This window comes from Lissotriton helveticus (genome assembly GCF_964261635.1).
Source record: "Lissotriton helveticus chromosome 1_1 unlocalized genomic scaffold, aLisHel1.1 SUPER_1_unloc_4, whole genome shotgun sequence".
Taxonomy (NCBI): Eukaryota; Metazoa; Chordata; class Amphibia; order Caudata; family Salamandridae; genus Lissotriton; species Lissotriton helveticus.
In genome coordinates this window covers 3517323-3545317 of record NW_027611681.1, presented here as the reverse complement: position 1 = coordinate 3545317, position 27995 = coordinate 3517323, and the positions used below count along the sequence as shown (strand labels likewise).

The window sequence follows — 27995 nt, the reverse complement described above, 5'->3', positions numbered from 1 at the left end:
GAAATATGGACATATATAGGGCTCGATTCACAGAACTAACTTAAGACAAAATCCTAAACTTACTACCATTTTGGTATTCACAGAAGGCACATACTCATTTTGGTATTCACAGAAGGCACTTAACTCATTTCGGTATTCACAGAAGTTAGGAGTCTGAACTTTAGGACTCCTAAATGCCTTCTGTGAATACCGAAAGTCTTAAAGTTAGGACTTTTTACAGTTTAGGAGTAGTAAAGTTAGGACTCCTAAATACCTCCTGTGAATACCGAAAGTCTTAAAGTTAGGATTTTTCACAGTTTAGGATTAGTATAGTTAGGACTCCTAACTTTAGGACTCCAAAATGCCTTCTGTGAATATCGAAAGTCTTAAAGTTAGGATCTTTCTCAGTGTAGGAGTCCTGAACTTAGGAGTCCTATTGTGAAGTCACCGCTATGCTGTGGGAGTGCATGGTATATAGTACTTTGGAAGAAAAACAACACACGCACACTTCCTTACAGCGGTAGCTGGTAAAATATAGTATCCTTTCTTTACAAAGACATAAAGTAAAAATATACGTGTGCAGTTGTATATACTCTGCTTTTACTAACTCTATACTATCTGTCAGATCACTAAACTAGAGGGTGCACTATGAACCGGCATGTGCTTGGACACACACCAGAGGCAAAAGTGTGAGCTACAAAGATGTTCTCCAGTATTAACTGCTCCATCTATAACTTTCTCTCTTTCAGTTTTAATGCCATTTTTTCTCTCTTTCTTTCTCTCCTTCTCTCTCACATAGTTTGTCTTTCTCTTTTAAATGTATGGATGTTGCTATCCACTCTGCTGATAAAAACATCAAGGGTGAATGTAATACAGTCTGCAGTGTACAACCAACGCTGAGTTCAAGTTGTGAACTCTGTTAGCCACAGTGTTTACAAAAGGTAAGCAAAGAGGACTAGATACACAATGCCTCCGATTAAATTTGTTAGAAATAAAGGGGCTTATTTACAAGCCCCTTGCGCCACTTTTGTATCATTTTTAACATGGGAAAAGTAATGCAAAAGTGGCGCAATGGGCTTGTAAATAAGCCCCAAAGAATATTGTCCTACATAATGACTTGATCTCTCCCCTAATTCTATCTCATCTCTGAATCATTTTAAAGACCTGTTGGTCCATACTGTAAATCTGACGCAGTAGGCACTTCTGTACAGACACCTCTTGAACGTGGGCCTATAAGAGAGGTGGAATGTATTAGGCACACTGCAGACGTGTAAATTAACTTTAACTTGTAATCTTTGAACTCCTTCAGTCACATCGATCTAACTTTAAACACTTTTTTTCATTTTTGTTTTGCAGATTTCCTACCCTACTTCTATTGGAGTCCATATCACATTTTGTTTATTATATTGTTTTGTTAAGGTTATGTTTCTAATTATTAATTATATTGTTATCTTAAAGTTACGTTTCTAGTTATTTATTGTTGTTTTAATAAAAGTTTAAAAAAGTATATAAGTCGTCTTTTTCTGACAACATTTCACTATTATTTAGTGTGATAATCATATACTTAGAAAACATTTAAAAATGGGAATGATATTTATAAGTAGAAGTATAATACTGAGGCAAACGCTTTACCAGTTCTTTACCAGAGTCTATAGCTACGACTAACGTTTCATATGGAAAACTTTTAAAACTCCAGCACAGTAACTGTTTCAATTAGCAACATTGTGTGGTGAACTTCTAACCTCTGTGCTCACTTAAGTGTTCCATTAACTGATACTATTGTAACAGGCAGTAAGGAGTTTGGGGGTAGGCTTGAAAGGTACTGAGTGTACAAAAACCTTTTACATTTACCCAGGATCCTCTGCATGACAGAAGGGAAAGCAAAGTAAGACAGACCACTGTGTAGCAGATTTACAAGCCCCTTCTTAAAAGTGATGCAATAGTAACGCAATGAACTTATAACTCTGCCCCTATGCTTATTACGAGCAAAAGAAGTACACAACTCTTTCAATTCTGTATTGATTACAATTAAACAGTGTTGCTGCACGGTTCACAATGCACTTCAATAATTACTTTGTGCCTATTTAAATGGGAGATGGGAATGTCGACATTACGAAACTTTAGGCATATTTACAAAGACGCTGTTAAAATCGTCGCCGCTTTAACGGCAGCAAAGTACAACAAAAACGGCAAAAATGGACTTCAAAATCCTGTGTTATCTCATCGGAAGATTTTTTTAACATTGCTGTTTGCTATGCAAGAGTGAGAGCCACCCCCAGGGGTTATAAAAGAAATGGTTGTGGGGGCTCAAATGTCCCCCTGCAAAAATAGTGGTGAGGGCCTCAACGACACCCCCAAGCCCCGGGGACCACCACCTCTGTGGCTTTCTGTATTGTGGGAAGGGGGCTGCGTTATCCCCATCTTGGAGACCTCAAGGGCCTTGGGGACCACCACTCCCCAGGGCCGGCTCCTGCAGTGTCCTGGGGTGCCGACCCCCGGGACACTGCTGTTTGCTATGAGAGGGTAGGAGTCTCGCGGCTCCCGCCCTCCTATAGCAAACTGTAGGGCATATTATAAAGCATGGCATTATAATTATCTCCGCTTTGGCGGCAGAAAACTGCCACTAAAGGTGCGATAATGGGCTTGATAATATGCCTTAGAGCATTCCCTTATAAGCCCATGTTCACACCAGAACATGGGCTTCTATGGGAATTCACAATTAACTGCTAACATGCAGCTACCCATGTGGAAAAGCAATCTGCTTTGGATTAGGAAAAAAGCATCTTTCCCTGCTCTCTCTTTCAAAATCCAAACCAAGTTTCCTATGGGAGGCGTGCGTACCCCGGGGCACTGCAGGAGCCAGCCCTGGGGAGTGGCGGTCCCCAGGGCACTTGAGTGCTCCAGGATGGGGGCCACGCAGCCCCCTCCCACAATACATAAAACCCCAAGGGTGGTGGTCCACGTGGCTTGGGGGCCTTGAAGCCTCCCCCAACCATGTTTTTCTCTAGCCCCGGGGGGTGACAGTCAAAGTCATATATCAAAGTCAAAGTCAAAACAGTCTTTATGTTGATCGTTCAGAGCGTAAAAGACACAAATAATATTTACAGTATTACATTAAGACTGAAAAGTTAAAATAGATTCAGGTACAAGTGCTATGGTACAATGACTACACTAGAAAATACACAATGTAACTCTTAATATATACATTGCATGATTATGACAAAGTAAAAACAAAGAACTGGGGTTAAAAGATTAATACAAACAGTGAAGCACATCGGTGTAGCTACTTTACTTAACTGCCATTCAAGTACATACTTCCATTTCATAAAATGCTAAAACATTTTATTTAATCAGACTTGTTCCTAATGAGTATAAAAACAGGTCCCACTAAGCAGAATGTATTAAGTACAAAGACTGTAATCATGGTTCTATGTGAGCATTGTTACGTTTCATTAGCTCTTGCTTCTTCAGCTTATTAGCACAAATACCCCACATCCAGCTCAATAATTTGGCCATAGCTATTGCTATGGGCTCTTGAGTATTGGTCTTCAGTATACAGAGAGCTATATTGATTGACCTGGTACCAAGGTTGGAGCATATTGGCTTTAGCCATTTGTCCCTGGGGGACTTGTATGCTGGACACACAAATACAATATGGAGAATTGACTCATCCTGCTCCGGACAGGATACACATTTCTTGTCCGATGGATTATGCCATTTCAGTGTGAACAATTTAACAGTGAGTGTGTCTACCCTAAATGGTGGAATAGCTTCTTGTCTCTGGGTTTGGATAAAAAATCCCAGTAATCCTCAAACAAGGTATCATGTTTGTGCTCCATGAAAATGCCTGACAAAGAGGTATTCTTAGAGGATCGCAAGCTATTTACTTTGATTGTAATCCTGTGCTTCCTTCAAATCTTTTTTATAGGGAAAGGGACTACCTGCTGGATCCTCCCTCAGGTGTCTCACACTCATGTTCACCAGTGTGAACTTTATCTTTTGTAACCAAGGGGCCTTACATGATAAATCAGCCTCTCTAACATCTTTTAACGCTTTTGCGTAAAATGACAACTCCGGGTTAGACCAAAGCCTTTTCCAGAATGCTAAAGGTCTATAACGGGCTTCCTTCTCCAAGGTACCACAACCCAGATCTGAGTAAACAAGCTTAAGTGGGTAGATTTCGGGAGACCAGTGAGGGCTCTGACAAATTTATTCTGGGCTGTAGCTAAAGATGTCAAATTATCAAAGCCCCAGAGCTCGGCACCATATAACATTGAGTCCCTAACCTTGGTATTATAAATCTTTAAATTGGGCCCTACTGGCCTCGTTTGAGAGAGTCTCTGTTCTTTTTTTAGTGCTCCTGTCATTCGGGCGAGCTTAAGGGCCATCACGTCGATCCGTGTCTTCCAGTTTAGATTCCAGCTTAGAGTAATCCCCAAATACGTAAATAAGTCAGTTTATTCAAGTTGTACCTTATTCATAAAACCCTCCCTTTAATCACTTTTTGTTTGTGGAGGACCATAAATTTGTTTTTCTCCACATTAACCACCAACTCATGGTCACCACAGAAATCCTTAAATCTTTTCAGTGTACCCTGCAACCCTGCTTGTGTTTCTGAGATAATAAGGGTATCATCGGCGAACATAAGTATGGGTACCTTCATACCAGCAAGAGAGGGAGTGTCAATAGGGTGGGTGGAAAAATTGTTGAGAACCCTATTTATGAATAACGAAAATAGGGTTGGAGCCAAAACACACCCTTGACGAACCCCTTTAGATTCTGGAAACCTGTCCGTAAGGTTACCCTGGGAGCCCCACCGGAACTGTGCAAAATTTGACTTGTACAGCTTAACTACAAGGTATAGTAATTCTAACGGCATCCCTACATCTTTTAATACCCCCCATAACTTGTTGCGGGGGACCAAGTCAAATGTGGATTTGAGCTTGATAAATGCTGCTTGTATGGTTCCTCCTGCTATTGTTACGACTCCCCAGTAGATTAATATGAACCTAACTCCTGGTCTATAGTGCTAACGTGTGGGTGAAAACCAGCCTCTAAGGGTGATAGTATACCCCATTTCACTAACTGCCAAAATGTGTGCATACCTTTTTCTTTGCTCGCCTGGAGGAGGGCATGCCATCTTTGTTCATCACACTCCTTCTTAGCTTTATATTGGGTTCTTTTGTACAATTTCAGTGCATATTTAATGTCACCGATTACTTTGGAATTAATGGTTAGGGACAGCTGCTTGTAGGCTACACTACAAGCCTTATTGTACCAGTTTACAGGCTTCGGATTGTCCCTTCGATTCGGTTTTTCAGATTTGACGAAGAAGGATTTTAGTTTGATAAACATATTTTCTTGGGCTTTGAGGAAAATTGAATTTTGCCTTGTTATATGTGCCTACGTGTTCCCCATCCTATGTTATATGTGCATGATCGATATGCATATATCCCCCTATGATCGATTAAAGACGCAATTATAGTTGTGTCCAACTCTAGTATGCCAGTTTCCAGTTCTCGTGAAAGCAACGAGTATTAGGCCTATGTTGCCACGTTTTACAGTGTGCACGTTAATTCACCGCATTGTCCCCGTTTCTAGGCCTCAATGGGCCCGGACACCAGATTCAAACTCCAGTCTCCTGAACCCACTCCGAGGAGCGATGCAGCCCCCACCTGCATCCCTGACCCTTCACTTACTTCCTGCCAAGCAGCGCGGTGCCCGGCCTGGCTCTGCCTGCCTGTCTGCCAAGAATATGTTATGCCTCTAGTTATCAGTTCAGCTTTTCGTCTTCACATTCCTAAGCTACTGAACCGCATAAACATCTCCAGCTATGGTCTAGTCTTTCTGTCTCCATGCAAGAGAGTTACTGTATTAATATTCATAGAAGATTCATAGCACACGCAATACATGTAGAATATATGCATGCACCAGCCTTAGTGTCAAGTAGCCTTTGCCCTGATAACTTCTAGATTCTATCAACATGTACTCCAAACACCAGATACCAGATATGCTATAGGTACATGTCGTCCTGACACCGCAGACTTTAGTCTCCTCTTCTAGTGCAGAAGTCATAGCCCCCAGTTCTCCCCGGTAACACGTCATGGCCCGTTTGCGCGCACGACTAGGTTAAAGGTCCCAGCAGTTCAGGTAGCCCCCTCCATGTTTCCGCCCATTCATGACACTTCTGTGACGTTCTCATCACATGTCTACGTGCACGCCCTGTGCACGCCTTCTTTTCACGCCCATGTGTTCTTATCTTACGCTTGTCACTAGTTACGCCTTCTGTATGTAATGTAATTATGATGTTTTACTATATATAAACCTTGTACTGTTGATGAAACGTTGCAGCTGCCTCTCTATTTTATTTCAGGCTGTCCCAATCCAGTCCCTTCCCTTTTTGCCTGAATAAAGCCCGTTCGACTCAGATTCCTCGGATCCTGCCTCTTATTTATTGAGCTATCTGTTATTATTAATGTATTCAAAAATAGTACCGGTAATTAATTATTTATTTACCACAGCTTGCATAATGATAGCATTAGTATCATCCTGCGTGTCTAGGTTTTGTAGTGCTAATAATGTACACTCCAGCGCTGCCTTCATTTGCTCTAATGAGGTGTCATTTTAAAAAATCCTGGCCAATTTGACTTTTTGGAGGTCATTGCATAGAATAATATCTGCAGTCACCCTCTCCATTATCTGTGTCTGTTTTTGTAGGAAACCAGATACCTGCAATGTTAACAACAGAGGATTGTGGTCACTTTCACTTCTCTCATGGACCACCATGACAATAGGAGAAGACCGTAACTCCAGGTTATTAAAAAAGTAGCCAATACGACTACTTCTTGGCCCATTACAATATGTATGAGAACCCATCGTATCTGAGGGGGTCCTCCCATTAACCGCCCTGATGCCCCCCTCCAGACACAGGACTTTTAATTGAAGTACAGCCTCTGTCCATTTCCTTGTCGGTGCTAAGTCTAGGAATAGGAAGCTCCATTGGACGTCCTCCTCGGCACTAAGGCAGCCATCCTCATAATCAAGGGGCTTGAATGACCAGCTGAAATCACCTGCAATCACCAGGTTACTACTGCCCATGTTGTTGTCTAAGAAGCTATTGAGTAGAGAGATGGTGTTTGATAATTTACCACCCACCAACCCTCTTGCATATATATTAATTACTAATACATCGGATTTTTCGGGCATAAGAGAATAGCCATGATATCAGGGTTATCGATTGGTACCTCCTCAACCCTATAGCCAGAGTGCTGCCTGATACATATGGTAAGCCCTCCTGAGGGTCTGCCATTTTGTCCACCAAGGGTTGGTTTGGAAACATTTAGATAACCTGAGAGATAGATTTGATTGAGTGACCATGTTTCTTGTGAGGCCCATATATCATGGTCCTCTATAAACGCTGAACAATCTGCTGATGATATGTTAGAGTGCTGTGCCGCTGTATTCCAAGAGGCAAAAGCCAACCTTGTTATAGTAGGTTTGTGGGTGATAGAACTGTGAATCTACCTGGATACAGTTCTCCAGGGCACTTACCAACATGTCTGGGTTTCGATTAATGAGGGAGGTGTTAGGGCTAACATTATTGTTATCTATGGACCTAGCCGACCTATTCACAAGCATTAGCCCCCCAGTGGGCTTTTTTATAAAAATAATGCATGGGGGTCCCACCCCCTATGCTGCCCCGGGGACCACCACTTCCCCGGGGTTTTATCAATTGTAAGCCGGGGGCACGCTCCCCCCCACAGCCCCGGGGAATGCCACCTCTCCAGGACTGTGTGTATATATATATATTTTTTTTAAAGTGTGTGGGGCAAGAGCCCCCCACATGCACCGGGACCCACCACCTCTCGGGGGCACTCTGTATGCAAATGTTGGTGTCCATTATGCCCATGGGGACGGCCACCTTCCCCGGGCTTTAAACATTGGGAGGGGAGCCATGCGCCCCCCCTCCTGGAGCCCTTGATGCCCTGGGGACCGCCACCCCAAGAACACTGCTATTTGCAATGACAGGACGGGAGCCGCGTGGCATGGAAACCTGCTCTCGCTTCATTGAAGCAAAGCAGATGATTGTTTTTGAGCGAGGGGAGTTGCATGTCAGCAGTTCCAATTGCTCAAAAGCAATGACGGCTCCCTCAGGAAGCCTGAAGCTGGTGGGAGGGTGGGTGCATTGGGGCTCCCCCCATGCTCCCCAACACAATGGGCCCCCTTCAATATTATTATTATTTTGTTAAATGAAGCACAGCTCCGGGGATGGGGTCGCCGGGCCAATAGAGGCCTAAGGAGGGGGGTTTCCTGACCCTGCTCTAAAATTAAAAATACCAAACAAAAAAAGTTAAAAAAGGGCAGGCCCTGGAGGACGGGGTCCCTGGGGACCAGATAATGTAAAAGGAGGGGGGGCCACACAGCCCCCCTTTTGAACCGCCAAAAAAGCCAGCTTTGTGCATGAGGCCCTGCCCCCTCCCTGCAGCACTCAGCAAACTTGCCCACCGGGTACCTCCAGTAAGTGCCACAGAGCTGTGTTGCAGAGAGGTGGTCTGAGGCCACACCCCTTTTTACAACACTCTGCAATGTAGCTTTATTGCGCTTACTGGAGGTACCTGGTGGGCTAGTTGCCCCCATGGACCCTCAGGATGCAAGGGGACTTAATCCCCCTACTTAGAAGACACCAGGGGCACCTTTGCAGAGTGCTGGAGGGTGGGGGTGGGCCTGATATAACAAGTTAGCAATCCTACTGTGTGGGACTTACTGCAGGAAATAAAAGGGGTAGTTGCCCCCAAGGTTGACGTCTGGGGCTCACTATCCCTCCTATTACGTCTGCTAAATCCCACACAGTGGATTTTGCTAAAAGTTGTTTGAAGGCCACGCTCACCTTTCTCCATCACTTTGCCAACGCGGCTGCTATGTTATAGTTAGAAATTAGCATTTAAAAGCCTTTTAATTTCACAAAAACACATAGGCTTCAGGCACATTATAGTTAGAAAATCACATTTAAAAAACCTTTGAAATTCACAGAAAACACATAGGTTTCAGGCACGTTATAGTTAGAAATTAGCATTTAAAAAAACTTTAGAAATTCACTGAAAGAGCCATAGGTTTCAGAGTCGTTATAGTTAGTTGGACATTTCACTCATACAAAACCAGAGAAATTCCAGCGTTATAGTTAGTTCAGCTAACTATAACTTGCGCCCCCGCAATGCACTGCTGATGACGTCACATATTACATAATTCATGACATGGTCAGTGACATCACTGATGACATCTCAAATGCATATATAGATTTCATGGGGTCAATCTATGTGAAAGTTGAAATTATTGATGTCTGTGTTGTGCTTTGATTCACAACCGTCAGAGGTTTGAATGCTCTTGATTTTGGTGTTGAGTGTTAGAGCAAAGACGAGTGATTTAGAGTAATGAACAGTATCGGTGAGAAGTCTTAGCACTTGCTAAGTGAAGTCTAGGTATTTTTCAAGTTCCTGCAATTAAATATGATGCCCATCTCCAATGTTCCTGGAGTCAAAGACACAGAATATACACTCCTTCCTTATATTCTATGTAGGAAAGTAAAATGTGATTCTTATGGTTACCCCCACTTTTTGCTTGATGTACTGCTGTTTCTGACTAGTCTGACTTGGATCCTGCTAATCAGGACCCTAGTCTCTTTGCTTTATCCCATGAATTGTTATGGTAAGTACTTAGGTACACCCCTCAATGAATACTGGGGTAGCCTGATCACTCCCTATTATATGGTACAAAGGTATCCAGGGCATAGGTATTCCAGAGTTCCCCCATGGGCTGAAACATGCATTATCCCACCTAAGGGAGACCATTCAAAATGAGCATGCCATTGTAGCGTATGTAAAGGCATACGTTTTCTTATATCTAGTGTCACTGCGCTTGAAACCTATAAGTAACCCCTACAGCAGGCCTTTTCAATCCTGAAGGCAGGGTGCTCGGGTCTAAGTGTGGAGGTGCCCTTCCATGAGCAGGACACCCTTACAGCCTTTGGAGTCCATTTTCCTGGGTAGTAAGTGAGAGAGCCATATAACATGTAGAGGGGCACTGCGTCATTCTGCGATGACCATCTCAATACTGGCTGCAACAAACCATGTCATGTTTGGTATCAAACATGTTGGAATCATAGCACTGGAAAGGGCCTCCGTAAGGTCCACAGAGATTCTGGTAACAGCCTTCCAGACCCAGGCAGCACAACATGGCTGCTTTCTCCCAGAGACACAGTTCTGCCCTCCTGCTGCTGAGCTGAGCTTGAGCAGGCGAAGGCAGAACAATCGGCATCCTGTCACAGAAAAATGTGACCACCTCCCAGATAGAGTGTATTATATTGCGGTCGGGTGGGATTGCTTGCCACCACAACATAGTCTGCGTGCAGGGCACACTTGTTGCCCTCCATGCATAGTCTGGTGCGAGACTGGACAAAGGACAGGGGAGTATCCTCCCCCTTGTTTAGCCATCCTTAGGGAGGGACCCCTGAATCGTCCCAAACTTCCATGCCTGTGCACCAAAAAGGAACCTTTCAAGGCCTGTGGGCACCAAAGACACCTGAAGGAATCTCCCTTGAAGTAAAGAAGTCAAATTCCTGCATCTGCAGGCACCTCAAATGAGCTGACCGGTCTGCTGATCCTGAGCTCCTCCGGACTCTAAAAAGGTCCAGCAATACAGATAGTAATTCTTCACATCCCACAAGGCCTGCCCTGTCCTCTCACCAATTTTGAGGCCTGTATCCCTCGTCTGAGCTACCGGAACCATACTCCTGTGAAGTGAGTTGACTTGCCATTGCTAAGGCTTGTTCACTTCTTTATACCAATATGTTTCGGCTCCAAGTTGCCCCAACCTTAAGCATATCCAGTGACTAAGATTTTCATTCCCACTGTATCACTTGCACCATGGGCCTGCATCTCTTAGTGAACTTCTTGAGGTTCTCCGTGACTCCAGTGCCACCAGCCTGTGGGTCCTCTTGAGGTTCACCTCCGAATTTTTCTGGGCTCCCCTGATTGCTTGGGCCTACCCTGAGTTCCCTACTTATGTTGAGTAATGTGATGTGATGTGATGTGACATTTTTATAGCGCGCTGACACTCCAAGGAGTATCTTGGCGCTGCGACTCCTGATTACCAGCAGATAACCACAGCTGGACTGCCCATGTTGGAGAGGAGGGATGATAGCAGGGCTTTGCAGCCTGTGTCTGACAGTGTGTAAATCCATGTTTTCAGCATTTTTTTGAACCTTTGCTCCGTGGTGGCTTCCCGGAGGAAGTGGGGTAATTTATTCCATGCTTTAGCGCCGATAACTGCTAGGGATTTTCCTCCTTTGGTTGTCAGCCTAAATCTAGGAACGAGGAGGAGATTGGCTGTAGAGAATCTCAGGGCCACGTGCAACAAGCTTTTTTGCATTCGCAAACGGCGCGAATCGCAAAATTCGGCCGTTTGCGAATGCAAAAACCTTTTGTGGGATGCATCATTTTTTTTTCAATTTTCCCAATTTAAGAAATCGCAATTTTTGACGATTTCTCAAATTGCGTTAGCATTTAAGAAATCGCTAATTTTGCGATTTCTTAAATGCTATGCATGATTTTTTTTAATTTGCGAATTCGCAATTAGGAAGGGGAATATTACCATGAAGTAAACCTTCATGGTAAATTGCGAAAAGTTTCAAAAATGCAAAAAAATGCATTTTTGAAACTTATATTTTACACACACAAATGCCCTTGGGACATGTGTGTGAAGAAAATGTACTTACGTGACATTTCAGGGGTGCAGGGGGGGTCCTTTTGATCCCCCCTGCACCCTTGAAATTGCATTCTCATTTTGCGATTCCTTAATTGCAAATTTGCAAAATGAGAATGCCTTCCCATTGATTCCTATGGGCCTCTAGGCCCATAGGAATCAATGTAAAGCAATTCCTTATTTGTGATTCGCAATTAAGGAATCGCAAATAAGGAAAATTAGGAAATCGCAAAAACTTTTGCGAATTCTTAATGCATAGGAATTTGCAATTCCTAAATTGAGATTCCTTAATTTTCGCAATTTAGGAATCGCAAATTCCTACAATGATGCATGTGGCTGTAAGTTCCTGCGTCGGGTGATATTGTATAAAGTGCCTACGCAGGTACAATGGCCCTGATGATGGAAAGCTCTGTAGGTGAAAATAAGGACCTTGAACAGGATGTGCTTTTGTACTGGGAGCCAGTGTAGGGCATCTAATGCAGCAGAGGCCGAAGATTTTATGGGCCGTCTGAGGACCATTCTGGCGGCTGCATGTTGGACCATCTGGAGTCTGTGCAGGGCAGATTTATTTAACCCTGCATACAGACTTTTGCAGTAATCTAGTCTAGATGTTATCAGCGCCACTGCAACCGTCCGTCTGGCACTCAGGGGGAGCAGGGCGAAGAATTTTCTAGGACCCCTAATGATGTTAAAGCAGACACCTGCCACTTCTTTGGCTTGTTGTTTAAAGGACAGGGTGTTGTCAAATTTGATACCCAAATTTCGTGCTGCATTGATAGTCTTTGGTGGAGCCTCTGTCTCCTTAGGCCAGCAGTCGTGAGGAGAAAAACAGTTATTGGGTCCAAAAGGCACAATTTCTGTTTTCGCAGAGTTACACTTTAAATGATTGTTCGTCATCCACGTAAAGGTTGCCGATAGGCATTCCCTCAGGGTCATTTCCGCATTGGTTTGGTTCTTATCAAGAACCAATACCAACTGGGTATCATCGGCGTATGCAATTGTACTAATACCGAAAGAAGAGATCAGTTTGATCAGGGGAACCATATACAAGTTGAACAATGTGGGGCTCAAACTGGAGCCCTGCGGGACCCCTGTTTTCAGCACTTTCTCCACAGAACAAAAATTTCCCAACATAATGATCTGGCGCCTGTGTGCCAGATCATTTTTAAACCATTCGAAAACGGTTCCCGCTATGCCCGCATTTGCTGGGCGATGTAGAAGGATAGCATGGGACACCATATCGAACGCTGCAGAGAGATCTAATAGGATCAGGACTGCCATCTTGCCCTGATCCAATGCAGCTCGAATGGTTTCAGTTGAGGACAACAGTGCAGATTCAGTTGAATGTGTGCTCTAAAACCTGCTTGACATGGGTGAAGAATTTCATTCTCTTCCAAAAAAGCCATAAATTGCTTATTAACATACAATTCCGTTAATTTGCAGAGTGCTGGGAGGAGTGAGATGGGGCGCAGGTTAGAAAGGGTCGCAGGGTCCTGCAAAACCTTCTTTTGCAGTGGTCTAACTGCTGCCACTTTCCATTATGGGGGGATTTCACCTGATTGGAGGGATGAGTTTATGATAGAATTAATTCCTGGGTTGACCTCTTCTATTATTGCTTTAAGCAACGTAGGGGGACAAGGATCGAAGGGAGATCCTGACTTAATAGCAGATATCCCCTGGTATGTGTCTTCCAGACTAATTTGATTGAAGGTTTCCCAGCAGGGTTTGTATATATTTGTGTTCGTTTTATCCTCTAACTCCTCTTTCTCAAACTGAGGGAAGTCTTTCATGAGGGTATCTATTTTCTGTACGAAATAGTTAGCTATCTCGTCACCGAGGGTCTGGGAGGGTGGATCTCGTGTGTTAAAACAAAACTTTGGGCTTTCTAAAGCTGTTAACAATTTTAAATATTTATTTCTGTTTATTGCTAGAGGCTTCAATTTGGGACGTGAAGTACTTGGCTTTCGCGCCTTTTATAGAGGCATGATAGAGCCTCCTTGCTCTCTTGTATACCTCCTTTTCTTCGTTCCCATAGTTTCGTCGCCACCTCCGCTCTAGAACTCTAACTTTATCCAACATTTCTTTTAGTTCACATGAGAACCAGGGTGCAGATATCCTCCTTTTTCTTGATGTAAAACTTCTACCTGGGTTTTTAATCTGGTTTCTGATCGCAGTCATCCATCCCTCAAATCTCTGTTTATCTATTGTGGTATTCCCTGAGAGAGCGGGTTTGCTCTCCTTCACCCATTCACCAAGGTCAGGGTGCTCTATGATTTTTCCCCAACAAGGTGAGGATATGCCCTTTTTTGATGTCTCCTTTATCTTTATCTCATTTCCCTCTATCTTAAGGCTAAATTCAATGAAATAATGATCGGTCCAAGATTGCCGTACAGGGGGTTCCACCGTCATTGCGTTCATATTGGAACCAATGCAGTTGAGAGTGTGTCCAGCCTCGTGAGTCACTTCTGATATCCTCATCGTCAACCCCAAAACATCCAGCGTTTCTTTAAAACTGGAGTCTCCTGGACCTTGCTGATCCAGACATTGCACATCTTTCAACTTCCCTTCTGGTTGCATTTACCAATGTTTTTACATGCTCCCGCCAAACACTGATTCCTCAACTCTCAAAATCTGATGTAGGAAAGCTCATGTATGGCTCCTGGTCTTCCAGTGTCTCCTCGTCCACATCCCTGCAGTTCTAAGGTCACTGTCAGCCCTCCTGCAACCCCCGGCATCAGTGGGCATTCCTCTTCCGTGCCTCCGGGTCACTCCTGTGTGTCATAGACTCTGTCCCCTCTGCTTACAGGTTCTTCACATCTCGAATCCACCTTTGGCTTCTACTGGACAGTTTCACCTTCCCCAGCAGTGGCATTTTCCTGAAATCTCTCATTGATTTCGACAATGGTTTCCGACGCCACTTTACAACTATGCACCCGACCTCCTTGGTGCAGGTAACCTGGTTCCTAAGGTATCCACGGGTGGGGTGGCTCTCTAACCTACTGTCTTCCAAGGGATTTCTTCATGGTCCACTGGGAAGGGTCCTTCTTCTTTAAAATTTCAACCGCGACTTACCCATTGACTTTTATTGATCCAGCGGTAGTGTTACCACACTGCACGCGGCCCCCGTCGACCACTGTGTATTATGTTCTACGTACCTGTTTCTATTACAAAGTATTGTGAGTATTGTGTATATCTCCAGCTAGGAGATATCCAAACGTGTTAGTGAATGTCTTATAATAAATACATATTTATATAAATACATTGTGTGGTTCTTTTTCATTTAATCTATACCTATACGATCATGTTCAAGTAAAACGAGCTGCTTTACACGCCATCTGCACTGAAGGCTGCTCTCAACAACTACTACTCAGAGACATTTTTAAGGCTGTCTAAGACCACTAAATTCACCATATTGGTTGTCTGGACTGGTGCTGGGTGCCAACTTACATGTGTGTGCATCACATACCAGGCCAACCTCTCACACACCATGTCACTGAAGTGTCACACTGTGTGAACCTTGCAAATCCCTTTTATCACAACTGTCAGTCAAAACACTGCATGTCCCGTGCCCATCCCATCAGTTACACATGACATAATCACAGACTGCATGTCCCTGCACAGCCCCTCCTTTACAGATGACAGAATCATAGACTGCATGTCCCTGCACAGCCCCTCCTTTACAGATGACAGAATCACAGACTGCATGTCCCTGCACAGCCCCTCCTTTACAGATGACAGAATCACAGACTGCATGTCCCTGCACAGCCCCTCCTTTACAGATGTCAATGTCTTAGAATGCATGGCCCTCCGCAACCCCTCTACAGAGATGACATAATCACAGACTGCATGTCCCTGCACAGCCCCTCCTTTACAGATGACAGAATCACAGACTGCATGTCCCTGCACAGCCCCTCCTTTACAGATGACAGAATCATAGACTGCATGTCCCTGCACAGCCCCTCCTTTACAGATGACAGAATCACAGACTGCATGTTCCTGCACTGCCCCTCCTTTACAGATGACAGAATCACAGACGGCATGTCCCTGCACAGCCACTCCTTTACAGATGACAGAATCATAGACTGCATGTCCCTGCACAGCCCCTCCTTTACAGATGACAGAATCACAGACTGCATGTCCCTGCACAGCCCCTCCTTTACAGATGACAGAATCATAGACTGCATGTCCCTGCACAGCCCCTCCTTTACAGATGACAGAATCACAGACTGCATGTCCCTGCACAGCCCCTCCTTTACAGATGACAGAATCATAGACTGCATGTCCCTGCACAGCCCCTCCTTTACAGATGACAGAATCACAGACTGCATGTTCCTGCACTGCCCCTCCTTTACAGATGACAGAATCACAGACGGCATGTCCCTGCACAGCCACTCCTTTACAGATGACAGAATCATAGACTGCATGTCCCTGCACAGCCCCTCCTTTACAGATGACAGAATCACAGACTGCATGTCCCTGCACAGCCCCTCCTTTACAGATGACAGAATCATAGACTGCATGTCCCTGCACAGCCCCTCCTTTACAGATGACAGAATCACAGACTGCATGTCCATGCACAGCCCCTCCTTTACAGATGACAGAATCATAGACTGCATGTCCCTGCACAGCCCCTCCTTTACAGATGACAGAATCACAGACTGCATGTCCCTGCACAGCCCCTCCTTTACAGATGACAGAATCACAGACTGCATGTCCCTGCACAGCCCCTCCTTTACAGATGTCAATGTCTTAGAATGCATGGCCCTCCACAACCCCTCTACAGAGATGACATAATCACAGACTGCATGTCCCTGCACAGCCCCTCCTTTACAGATGTCCGTTTCATAGACTTTACATATTCTAAACATCCTCACGTTTAAAGGTGTTGGAGTAACAAACTGCCTAATCTCTCAGTTTCAGATATTGAATTTATAGACTCTAACCCCCCTGCACATCCCCAATGTTATAAATGTTGGAGTCACAGACTACGCATGCCCTGTGCATCCCCTATGCTAGAGATGTCAGAGTTAAGAATGTACGTGGCTTGCGTGCCCCTCTGTTACAGAACATACCCTGCACACCCCCTGAGTTAGAGATGTCACAGACTCTCTGTTACAGATGTTAGAGTCACAGACTGCATCTACCCTTCACATTACCTGTGTAACAGATTTCAGAGTCCATACACACACTCTCATACATACCTTCCACCTCCCCTTTGTTGCAGAAGTCAGAGTCACAGCATGTTCTACTGATCCGGAAAGTGAACACGGAGTTTTGGAAGTAAAGCTCTCTTCCACAGGCCGCTTCTTTGGAGGGATTCATACAGTCCTTGAACGCAGTTACAGCAACAAGATCTCCTGTTGGCACAAATACAAGTTTTGATTAAACAAAAAAAGATCTCAGTATGAGTTCCTGAGCAGATATGGTTACCTTTAAGGGGTCTGGGTGAAACAACCAAACCAAGAAAAAGTAAGGGTTTAATGTGTTCAAATAGCTTTTATTTCAGTGTTTATGCACCAAATATCCCTCCTCATTTTTTTTATGGGGTGTCACACTTTGCCCCTACCCCTGTGATGATTACTCCATTATTTCGCTAATTTTGAACTCAAATGCATGTATAACTTTGTCCACACTTCTAAACCACTTTCAATAGCTCACAGTAGATTTCCAACCCATCTTTTTATGCCAACTGTGCCACTCCATACAAAAGAAGCCGTTCTTATGCAAATCAGTACTGACCTGATACCCAAGAGAACAATCCAGCTTGAACTGCAAGTCAATACACTCTCCAGAAGGGAACACAAGCACCACAACCCTGTTACACCATTATAAGGCCTCCTTAGTGAGGTGTAGCTGAGTTAGGGCATCTGGCACCACAAGCAAGGGACCCAGGTAGGAATGTATGCCAGCCTACATCTTTTACACAATCAGTTACTGCCATGTAGATACAACAGAAGAGCATTCTGAAGTTCACAGAGACACCTTACAACCAACCACTAAATGGCCAGAATCAGTTCTTAATTTGTGCTGGTGTTTTCTGGTGCTTTAAACCCAGACTTATTTCACAGTGGCACACATTTATGACAACTCTCGACATGGTGGCTCTGTTAGTCTATTTTTGAAAATACACCTAAGAAAAGTGTTTAATATAGGATTAATAAAATAATAATACCAAAGTGCTTGCTCAGGTCCTTCTTACAGCTTTGGTTCACCTGGTATAGTCATACATTCAGGACAGTAATGGTATATAGACTCTACACTCTATAATCCCCTCTTCCGTTGCCCTTTTACATTCCACTCGGTGCCAGAACACTCCATGGAGTAGTCATGTTCTCAAGAAATATCATTATTTATTCATTCATTGATTTATTCATTAACTCATGTAGGTGTGCCGTTGGTACAGGTATCTGGCAGTGCGGACAAGGACCACAGGTGGTGCAAGCTGCAGTGTCCTCCTAAGGACAGAGTTACAGATATGTGGCATGTGGCACTCACCAATTGTGGTATTCTCCACTCCTTTTTCGCAGTGAGTGACATCAGGAGGGCATTGCTTAAAGATACCTGAGCATTGGGTGGTGCCGCTAGCAAGACACTTCTCGCAAAGTAGGCAATCTGCAGGAAAAAGAAATGCAATCTAGAAATCCGAGCAATATCTGTAAAAAACAAGTATGGGGCTTTAGTCTTAGAGCGGGCCACATTCACACTTCACATGGAATTTTTTAGGAATAAGGAGAAGAGAAGAAAGTTCTGGTACTTAGTGGTACAAAATATAACAGAAAATAGGTAATGTATCAGAGAGTTCCAATTGTTTGGAGAGCAGAAAAATGAAGTAATATAAACACAAGGGTGCTAAAGAAGAGGCGAGAAAACACTGAGGCAGAAAGAAGATTATAACAGAATGAGACAGAAAGAAACCAATAAAAACACACAAATGGCAAGACTCAGGCACATAGAGACAGACGGAGCCTAATAGAAATAGATGACAACAAATGCAAAGATCTTGAGATAACTAAAGCATTGACACAAACACATTTGATGAGCTGTATTGTGTCAAAGAGAGAGAGAAATCAGAACAGCACCATTTTGACTAATATATTGTGTTTTTCTTCGTTCTGTGCTGGAGCAAAATTGATTTCAGTAGGTCTGGGAACAGGGGAAATAAACAACAGACTATGAACTAGAACAGTAGAATTCCCTCTAGACCTAAATTACTTTAAATACTGGCAAAGATTTCTTAGAAATGGGGCATCATGAACATTGAATTACAAAAAAACATGTTTTTTTTAATTTCTCATTACGTATTTTATATTTAATTTTCTTCTTATATACTTTTTATATTCGTTATGCTTTGTGTTTATTATACTTTTCAGGCTTAGCAAGAAATTTTCCCAGATACAGAAGTATTTGTGGCTTCTGAATTAAAACATTATCCTATTCACATCTATATTTTGGAAATCACATGTGATGAAATTATATTACAGTCATTCAGCAATTCCCCTACACTCAATCACACCTCTTTCACCTACCACTCATGTCTCTTACACTCACCACATTCATACTCTGCACCACCAGAACAACACTGCATGTACAGAAGAGAACCAGGTGATATGATCAACCCTGAATAGCTGTGCTGTGAGCTGGGATGCCACACTCTATCTCTTAGCCGACGCACGTTTCAATGGTACTATTGCTTTTTAAACACCTTCTTCAGGACTTGTTTTTATAATTGCTTAAAAACGGAGGGAAGGAGGGGAAAGATGATCTATTTGTGATGTTCTTGGGGTACTCTGGCAGTACAACTTATCTGTGCAGCTAGTGAAAAGGATAAACTCAAACTGCTAGTAATGAGGGAACCTTATTGGTGACGTCTTGTGCTGTCACAGAGGTTGGTGTAATAGGTACAATTATCCTTTGCTATCTCTAATGATGAAGTTAGGTGGTTGCATCTATCAGTACTTGACTTGGAAGATCCTCTACAGAAGGCCTTAGTTGGTATGTATATGTTTCTTTGTTATTAAACAGGGATGAATGGTCCTCTGTCCTTATCTTTGCATGTCCTTCTTTGATAATAGACGCTACACCTTGACAGTCTATATAATCTTTCAAGAAGGTCGCACGCCCTTCACTTGTCAGCTCGCCATCCGCCATTGCTAAGCTTTATAGTGCAACGCCATCTCTGTAATGTGCCGCGTGGGTTTCGGACTGGAAGTGTACCCTTCCACTATAAGATTCTGTGCTTAGAGATAATTAAAAAATGTTGTTCATTAGAGCACTCATGGAAAGTTGGAAATGTTTGGAGAAATGGGCTTATTTACAAGCGCCTTGCGCCGCTTTTGCTTCATTTTTAACATGGAAAAAGTTATGTACGTGTGGCACAAGGGGCTTGTAAATATACCCAAAAATATTTAGAGTGATGCATGTACAATGCAAAGGCTCCAGTAATATTTACAAACCCTCACACAGCCTGATTTCACAGCATTGCATGGATTGTTTCATCACCGTTTTTTAGCTTGAGCTATATTCTGTTACATTTCAACTTGGGTGTCGTTACATGATTGGAGCATGGGCTTTCCCATGAATTCTGTCATGGATTTTGCTGCATTTCCAGATTCTGTAAGAGTTCTGAACCTGGGAAAGTGATGAAATGCTACGCCTTGCCAAGCAATGGGGATTGAGGAGGAATATATTTATTTCTCTTTGTTATTCCCTCTTTTCATATGTGCTGCATTCTGCAGTATGCACAGAAAGAGGAAAACGCCCCTAAAGATCCTCCCTGCACCAAAAGAATCCTTCCAAGAATGCACTGTAAGTGTTTGTGCATCTCCTTCTGAGACACTGAGGACACAAGAGAGCCCTGTAGTAAGAGGGTCTGGTGGCATGGCTGGTTCTGTTATTTCTCTGCTGCCAGCAGCCATCCTTCCTCTTACAATCAACTTTCAGGCAAAAATATTTTCGTGATCATCTAATGGTCACCGTGACAACAGGTGCCCTGAAGATGATTGTGATCATTGTTCCAATGCACCTCTTGCATTGTATATAAAATTAACATGCATCCAGCGCCAAGACACCTCCGGGTATATGTGCGCTTTATGAATCACAGTAACATTAACATTAAAGCAATCCAAAGGAGCTCGGTTTCTATGAGGTCATTAGATTGCATTTTCATAGGAAGGCTAGCAGGACAAGCCCCAAGGTACAGAACTCAAAACCATAGCAAGGTCCAGCCTGGCCGAACCAAAGCAGAACCTAAGGTACAGTTCAACACACCCTAAAGAATACAAGTTATTTCAATATTACCTATAGGCCCCTCCTAGAGTTTGTGGTTAGGGAGGGGGACCCTGGCATTTACAGGCTGTCTAAAACTGATATAAAGAATGAACAATAGAGGGGAAGACAGAAACAAGAGAAAAGGACAATGATATGATAGAAGATAAAGAAGGCCGGGGACATTTAAACTTACAGCAGATTTCTGGAGTGAAGTAAGCTCTGTCCTGATCATTATTCTCTTAATATCTATGTGCACCTTAGTGTATACTCACAACAATCAAAACTGCACAAGTTTATGACCATCTTACCTCCAGTTATCAGTGCCTGGAGCATGACCACAGCCGCAAGTATGGCCCTCATGGTGCTAGCAGAGTAAGGAGTAGGGGATGGAGTCTCTGACCTGGATCACTTGCTGGGTCTTCTGCACATCTCATGCTCAGGGCGTGCCTTTTATACTCTCACAGAAGGGGGTTGGGGCACAGAATTCCTGAAGTATGTTCACAGGATGTGGCCAAACTCGTTGTGTGTGACTGGGAGCACTTCTCTGGTTGCTGGCGTCATCCCTTGGAAATATACTGTAGGAAATGATGTACTGCAGATTTGTTGAGTAAATACCAAATTGTGCTGAGGCCATGATTATAAGTGCTGAGCTCAATTCCAATCCAACAATCATATATAAATATGAGTAGGAGTCATAATAATTTACTTACGGGTATTTACCACGTGGTGGAGTATTTTCTACGTCAATCAATCAATCAGTCAATCAGCATTTATAAAGCACAGCAAATCACCTGTAAGGGTCTTTAACTGCTGCATGGTAGTTGCTCAATTGAAAAGTGATGTATTTTCTGAATTGCTGGAGTGACGGATTGGTCCTCAGGTGCATCAACTGTGTTTTTTGCAATTTTCACCCCGAGTGTGCTGGGGATGCTCAGACGTGAGTCCCAGGCTCTCCACACCACTGGAGTCAAGCTATCCAGGCTGAAGAAGGCTGATAGCCAGAAACCGGTCCTTGGATGCTTGATTCCGGTCTGGGAAAGACATGGCTTGGTAGTTTGGACTGGACTGTTCCCATGAGGCACAGGGTCAGAGCTGATTTGCATATAGCCAGTGTCTAACCCAGGGTGGTGTGGAGTGCAAAAAAATGATGGATTTAGGCCCAGATCCTTGTACTGGGGTGAATGTATGACATTGTTCTACATTCTGTCCATCAACTGTGTTTTTTGCAATTTTCACCCCGAGTGTGCTGGGGATGCTCAGACGTGAGTCCCAGGCTCTCCACACCACTGGAGTCAAGCTATCCAGGCTGAAGAAGGCTGATAGCCAGAAACCGGTCCTCAGATGCTTGATTCCGGTCTGGGAAAGACATGGCTTGGTAGTTCGGACTGGACTGTTCCCATGAGGCACAGGGTCAGAGCTGATTTGCATATAGCCAGTGTCTAACCCAGGGTGGTGTGGAGAGCAAAAAAACAATGGATTTAGGCCCAGAGCTTTGTACTGGGGTGAATGTATGACATTGTTCTACATTCTGTCCATCAACTGTGTTTTTTTGCAATTTTCACCCCGAGTGGGCTGGGTATGCTCAGACGTGAGTCCCAGGCTCTCCTCACCACTGGAGTCAAGCTATCCAGGCTGATGAAGGCTGATAGCCAGAAACCGGTCCTTGGATGCTTGATTCCAGTCTGGGAAAGACATGGCTTGGTAGTTCGGACTGGACTGTTCCCATGAGGCACAGGATCAGAGCTGATTTGCATATAGCCAGTGTCTAACCCAGGGTGGTGTGGAGTGCAAAAAAATGATGGATTTAGGCCCAGATCTTTGTACTGGGGTGAATGTATGACATTGTTCTACATTCCGTCCATCAACTGTGTTTTTTACATGTGGTATTTACCACACCCAGAAAGTACTGCACCCTGGATATCTTTGTCCGGTTATTGTGTTGTGTGGTAAATACCTCATCCCATTCCATCATACTATCTGTTCTGCTTTCTGCTACATATGCTGCAGATTCCTCTTTTTGTATATTAACTCATTCATAAATTCATACGTTTTGAGTAAATGTGCAAATTGGAATTCTACAATCTGTAACCTGAGTCTGACTAAATCATTTAACATGAAGATGCGGATAGCATGCATAACGCAGACTTGTATCAGAATTATATAGTACAGTTTATCTTTTCTATTTCCTTTTCTTCCTTAATTTCCGGCTTCTTACTCACCTTATTAATTTCAGAAACACACTGAGGAGTGCACAGCCAACACATGTTTTACCTCTTTCTGGCATTCAGGCCTAGAGTGTTTCAGAGCTGTGAGTGAATTTTTTTATAGAAATTACATGTATATTCTCAGTTACGAAAAAACTAAAACTCAGTTAAGGTGGTTTCCAGCCAAGTGCCCACCCCACACACATCCATGCACCGTGTACCATGCACCACTTGGTTATGCACAACGTGACCTTTTCTACAGCGGTTTGAGCTGCAGCCCTGATCCTGGGCCTAATCACAAACTGCAGTAGATAAAAGCATGGTGGTCCTGTCCTAATCGGGCAGATTGGGACGACCATCATAATAAGAGCTACTGTTAGCCATGACCCGAGTCAGGATTTCCCACCACTCTCAGCAAGGAATCAATGAGGGATGTCAGTGCATGACATTTCGTTCCAGCAACGACCCCATCCCGGGATGGGGTCATTGCTGGTACCACTGTCACAATTTTGTGACTTCTACCGTAAACCTTTGATCCAGAAACTCCCAGCTTATCTTAGGGATACTTTAGACATCTTGAACCACCTCAAAGACATGCCTTTCGACCCGGATTCTGAATATCTTATCAGGCTCGACATAGAGGCTTTATATACAAATATTCCGCAGCGGGAAACACTACGTGTGCTGGAAGACATCCTATTCCTGGAGGATTGGTCTTATCAAACACCGAAAGCCTTTATTCTGCATCTAACGGAGATTGCACTAACTCGAAACTTTTTCGAATTTGAAAACAACTTGTACCTCCAGACCCATGGGACCTCCATGGGCAGTGTTTTTGCGCCAAGCCTAGCAGGTTTGTACGTGGGCGCATTTGAACGTGACATCATCTACCACAAATCCTGCCCATGGAAGTCCTACATGAGGTTGTGGCGTCGGTATATAGACGACGTATTGGTCCTCTGGAGGGGGGATGCAAACTCTGTGACTCAGATACTCTGTCCATCACCACCCCCTTTTTGAAATTATTTTGGCCACCATAAGTGTGGAAGGGTATGCTCAGACATGAGTCCCTTGCTCACTGCACCATCAGGATTCAAGCAAGCCGGGCCGAAGACGTCTGTAATGCCAGAAACCGGTCCCCGGAAGCTTGTTTCCTTTCCAGTGAAGAATTGGCTTGGTAGTTTGGTCTGCCCTGTTCCCATGATGCACTGGGCCAGGGACAGACTAATTTGCATATAGCCAGGTTCTGAACTGGGATGGTGCAGTGAGCTAAAAAACGGTGATGGATCAAGCCCTGATCTGTTGACTGGGTAGGAGTGTTCTGATTAACTCAGATACTCTGTCCATCACCACCCCCTTTTTGAAATTATTTTGGCCACCATAAGTGTGGAAGGGTATGCTCAGACATGAGTCCCTTGCTCACTGCACCATCAGGATTCAAGCAAGCCGGGCCGAAGTCGGCTGTAATGCCAGAAACCGGTCCCTGGAAGCTTGTTTCCTTTCCAGTGAAGAATTGGCTTGGTAGTTTGGTCTGCCCTGTTCCCATGATGCACTGGGCCAGGGACAGACTAATTTGCATATAGCCAGGTTCTGAACTGGGATGGTGCAGTGAGCTAAAAAATGGTGATGGATCAAGCCCTGATCTGTTGACTGGGTAGGAGTGTTCTGATTAACTCAGATACTCTGTCCATCACCACCCCCTTTTTGAAATTATGTTGGCCACCATAAGTGTGGAAGGGTATGCTCAGACATGAGTCCCTTGCTCACTGCACCATCAGGATTCAAGCAAGCCGGGCCGAAGATGGCTGTAATGCCAGAAACCGGTCCCCGGAAGCTTGTTTCCTTTCCAGTGAAGAATTGGCTTGGTAGTTTGGTCTGCCCTGTTCCCATGATGCACTGGGCCAGGGACAGACTAATTTGCATATAGCCAGGTTCTGAACCGGGATGGTGCAGTGAGCTAAAAAACGGTGATGGATCAAGCCCTGATCTGTTGACTGGGTAGGAGTGTTCTTATTAACTCAGATACTCTGTCCATCACCACCCCCTTTTTGAAATTATTTTGGCCACAAATGTGTGGAAGGGTATGCTCAGACATGAGTCCCTTGCTCACTGCACCATCAGGATTCAAGCAAGCCGGGCCGAAGATGGCTGTAATGCCAGAAACCGGTCCCCGGAAGCTTGTTTCCTTTCCAGTGAAGAATTGGATTGGTAGTTTGGTCTGCCCTGTTCCCATGATGCACTGGGCCAGGGACAGACTAATTTGCATATAGCCAGGTTCTGAACTGGGATGGTGCAGTACTCACCGGGCAGCAAGAACGGAAGGCCTCGGACTGGACTGGACTGCTACGACGCCGGACGGACGAACTTCGGACTTCTGTTACGGGTGGGCCTTCGGGTACCTCGGACCTTGGACTCTCGGCTTGGGCTCTGGTCGGGACTCGCCGCGTTCCTCCACCGCCTCGTCTGGATGCTGGACCGCAACCTCCGTCTCCTCCGTGGGCCTGAGGGATACTTGAAGCAGAAATATCTGCACGTGCACGGTATGGTTCCGTCACGGCTGCAGAGGATCAGGGGGCTTGCGTGGCTTCACCGGCGCGTGGGGAAAGGGCAAGTCCCTATTCGGGCGCCATTATGTGGTAAATAAATAAATAATACCTCTATTTTTGAATAGATATACAATAACAGATAGCTCAATAAATAAGAGTCAAGATTCGAGGTAGTCGGAGTTTGCAGGTTTAATACAGCATAAAGGACAGGAACAGGACAACCTGCACGGGGAAGATCTGGGATGGCTAGCAACTTTTAATAACAGTGCACAAGCATATATAGTTAAACAAAATGCATGATGTTCAATACAATAGGCATAGCAGTGGGCAGGGCCTGTAGCAGTCGCGAAAGATAAGGCAGAAAGTAGGTGTAACAGGAGGCGTGAACAGGGCGTATACATAGACATGTGATGTAAACGTAACAGAATATGTCATAAACGGGGCGGAAACATGGAGGGGGCTACCTAAGGAGCCGGGACCTCTAACCTAGTGGTGCGCGCAAACTGGCAATGACGTGTTACTAGGGAGAAGCTGGGGGCTATGACTTCTGCGCTAGAAGAAGAGACTGAAGTCTGGAGAGTCAGAGCGACATGTACCTAAACACTATCTAGTATCTGATGTTTAGAGAACATGTTGATAGAATCCAAAAGTTATCAGGGTAGAGGCTAACAGACTCTAAGACTGGTGCATGCATTATTCTACATGTAGTGCGTGTTGAGGAATATTAAATGACCATTAATACAGTATTTCTCTTACATGGAGACGTAAAGGCTAGACCATGACGGAAACTATTGATGCGATTCAGTAGCTTAGGAATGCAGAGAAGGAGAGCTGGACTGATAACTGGAATCATAACATACTCTTGGCAGACTAGCAGGCAGAGCCAGGCCGAGCCGGGCACTGTGAGGCAGGAAGTAAGTGAAGGGTCAGGGATACAGGTGGGGGCTGTATCGCTCCTCGGAGAGGGTTCAGGAGACAGGAGCTGAATCTGAGTCCGGGCCCTTTTGAGGCCTAGAAACGGGGACTTTACAATGAAATAACGTGCACACTGTGAAACGTGGCAACGTAACTTTACATAGGCCTAATACTCGTAGCTTTCACGAGAACTGGAACTGGCATACTAGAGATGGACACAACTGTAATTGCGTCTTTAATCGATCATGGGGAGTACATATGCATATTAATCATGCACACATAACATAAGATGGGGAACACGTAGGGACACAGAACATGGCAAAATTTACTTTTCCACATTCCCTCCTTGTCACTACGTTTCCATCAGGAAACATCAATATTCATGATACCATCTATCATTTCATACAGTATCATTTGTTCGTCTCGAATTTTCTTGGAACGGGATCTAGGACGGGACTTGGGACTAGGAATACAAGATGTAGCACAAATGCCGCAAATCGCAGGGCCACATTGTATACAGAGGCAGCAACTGAATATGATCGTTACTGCAATACCTAGAAATGACAATACTTTCCATCCCCAGACAGAAACTATACTCCAGAACCAACCGGACCATGTCCAGGTGCCTGGATTCTGGTGTAACTGATGGGCAATTTTATGAAGTCTGGTTATAGCTGAATAAACAGACGGCGCGTTATTAGGAATAAAAATGCAGCAACTAGATCCGATGACTCTACATGCTCCTCCTCTATCGGCCAGTATGACGTCAAGAACGAGACGATTTTGGAGCACGACAAATCTCATAGCAGATTGCTCTTCGGTTAAGTTACCTAGGGCAGAGGCAGTCTCATTCACTACTGCTTCAAGGGTTCTTGTTAACCTACGGATTAACTTACTATTCTGGATAGGTCCTATAAAGAAGAAGAAACCTTTATTGAAATCTGTATACTATTCTAGAGCAGTTTCAGTTTGATCGACAATCGGGGACTCGATCTCCCTTCTATGTCTAATGTGTACTAGATGTGTGTTTCTATGATAATCAGATGGGGCTAGGAAAACTGGTGGCAGTAGGAAGGCAATGTAACATGTTCCATCCCAATCGAGGGGCAGACGAACATATGCGGTCTGACCACAAACAAAATAAGAATGACGTGAAGCTTTGAAAATAGATTTCCCACTGTCACTATACTTGACAATAGTAGTACAATCACTGTGTCCTACATGGACGGAACCATTATTTCTGACACATAATTCGCCTTTGACTGGTAGTACTGAAATAGCAGGTAAGTCTGGAGTAGGATCAGACTGGACATTCAGGACCATAAAA

The 27995-nt window shown here is 44.2% G+C and overlaps 1 protein-coding gene across 1 annotated transcript in view; it reads right to left on the bottom strand.

The window, feature by feature from the left end:
- LOC144806010 (phospholipase A2 inhibitor and Ly6/PLAUR domain-containing protein-like) overlaps positions 1–21423 on the bottom strand; it is a 48373-nt gene extending 26950 nt beyond the window's left edge. Inside the window, exons 1-3 of the mRNA XM_078672468.1 lie at positions 21312–21423; positions 18232–18348; positions 16938–17093 (exon numbers count right to left, since the gene is read on the bottom strand). Coding sequence (XP_078528594.1) covers positions 16938–17093; positions 18232–18348; positions 21312–21363 — 325 coding nt within the window. The 5' untranslated portion in view covers positions 21364–21423. The remainder of the gene's footprint in view (positions 1–16937; positions 17094–18231; positions 18349–21311) is intronic.
- Positions 21424–27995: the final 6572 nt, after the last annotated feature.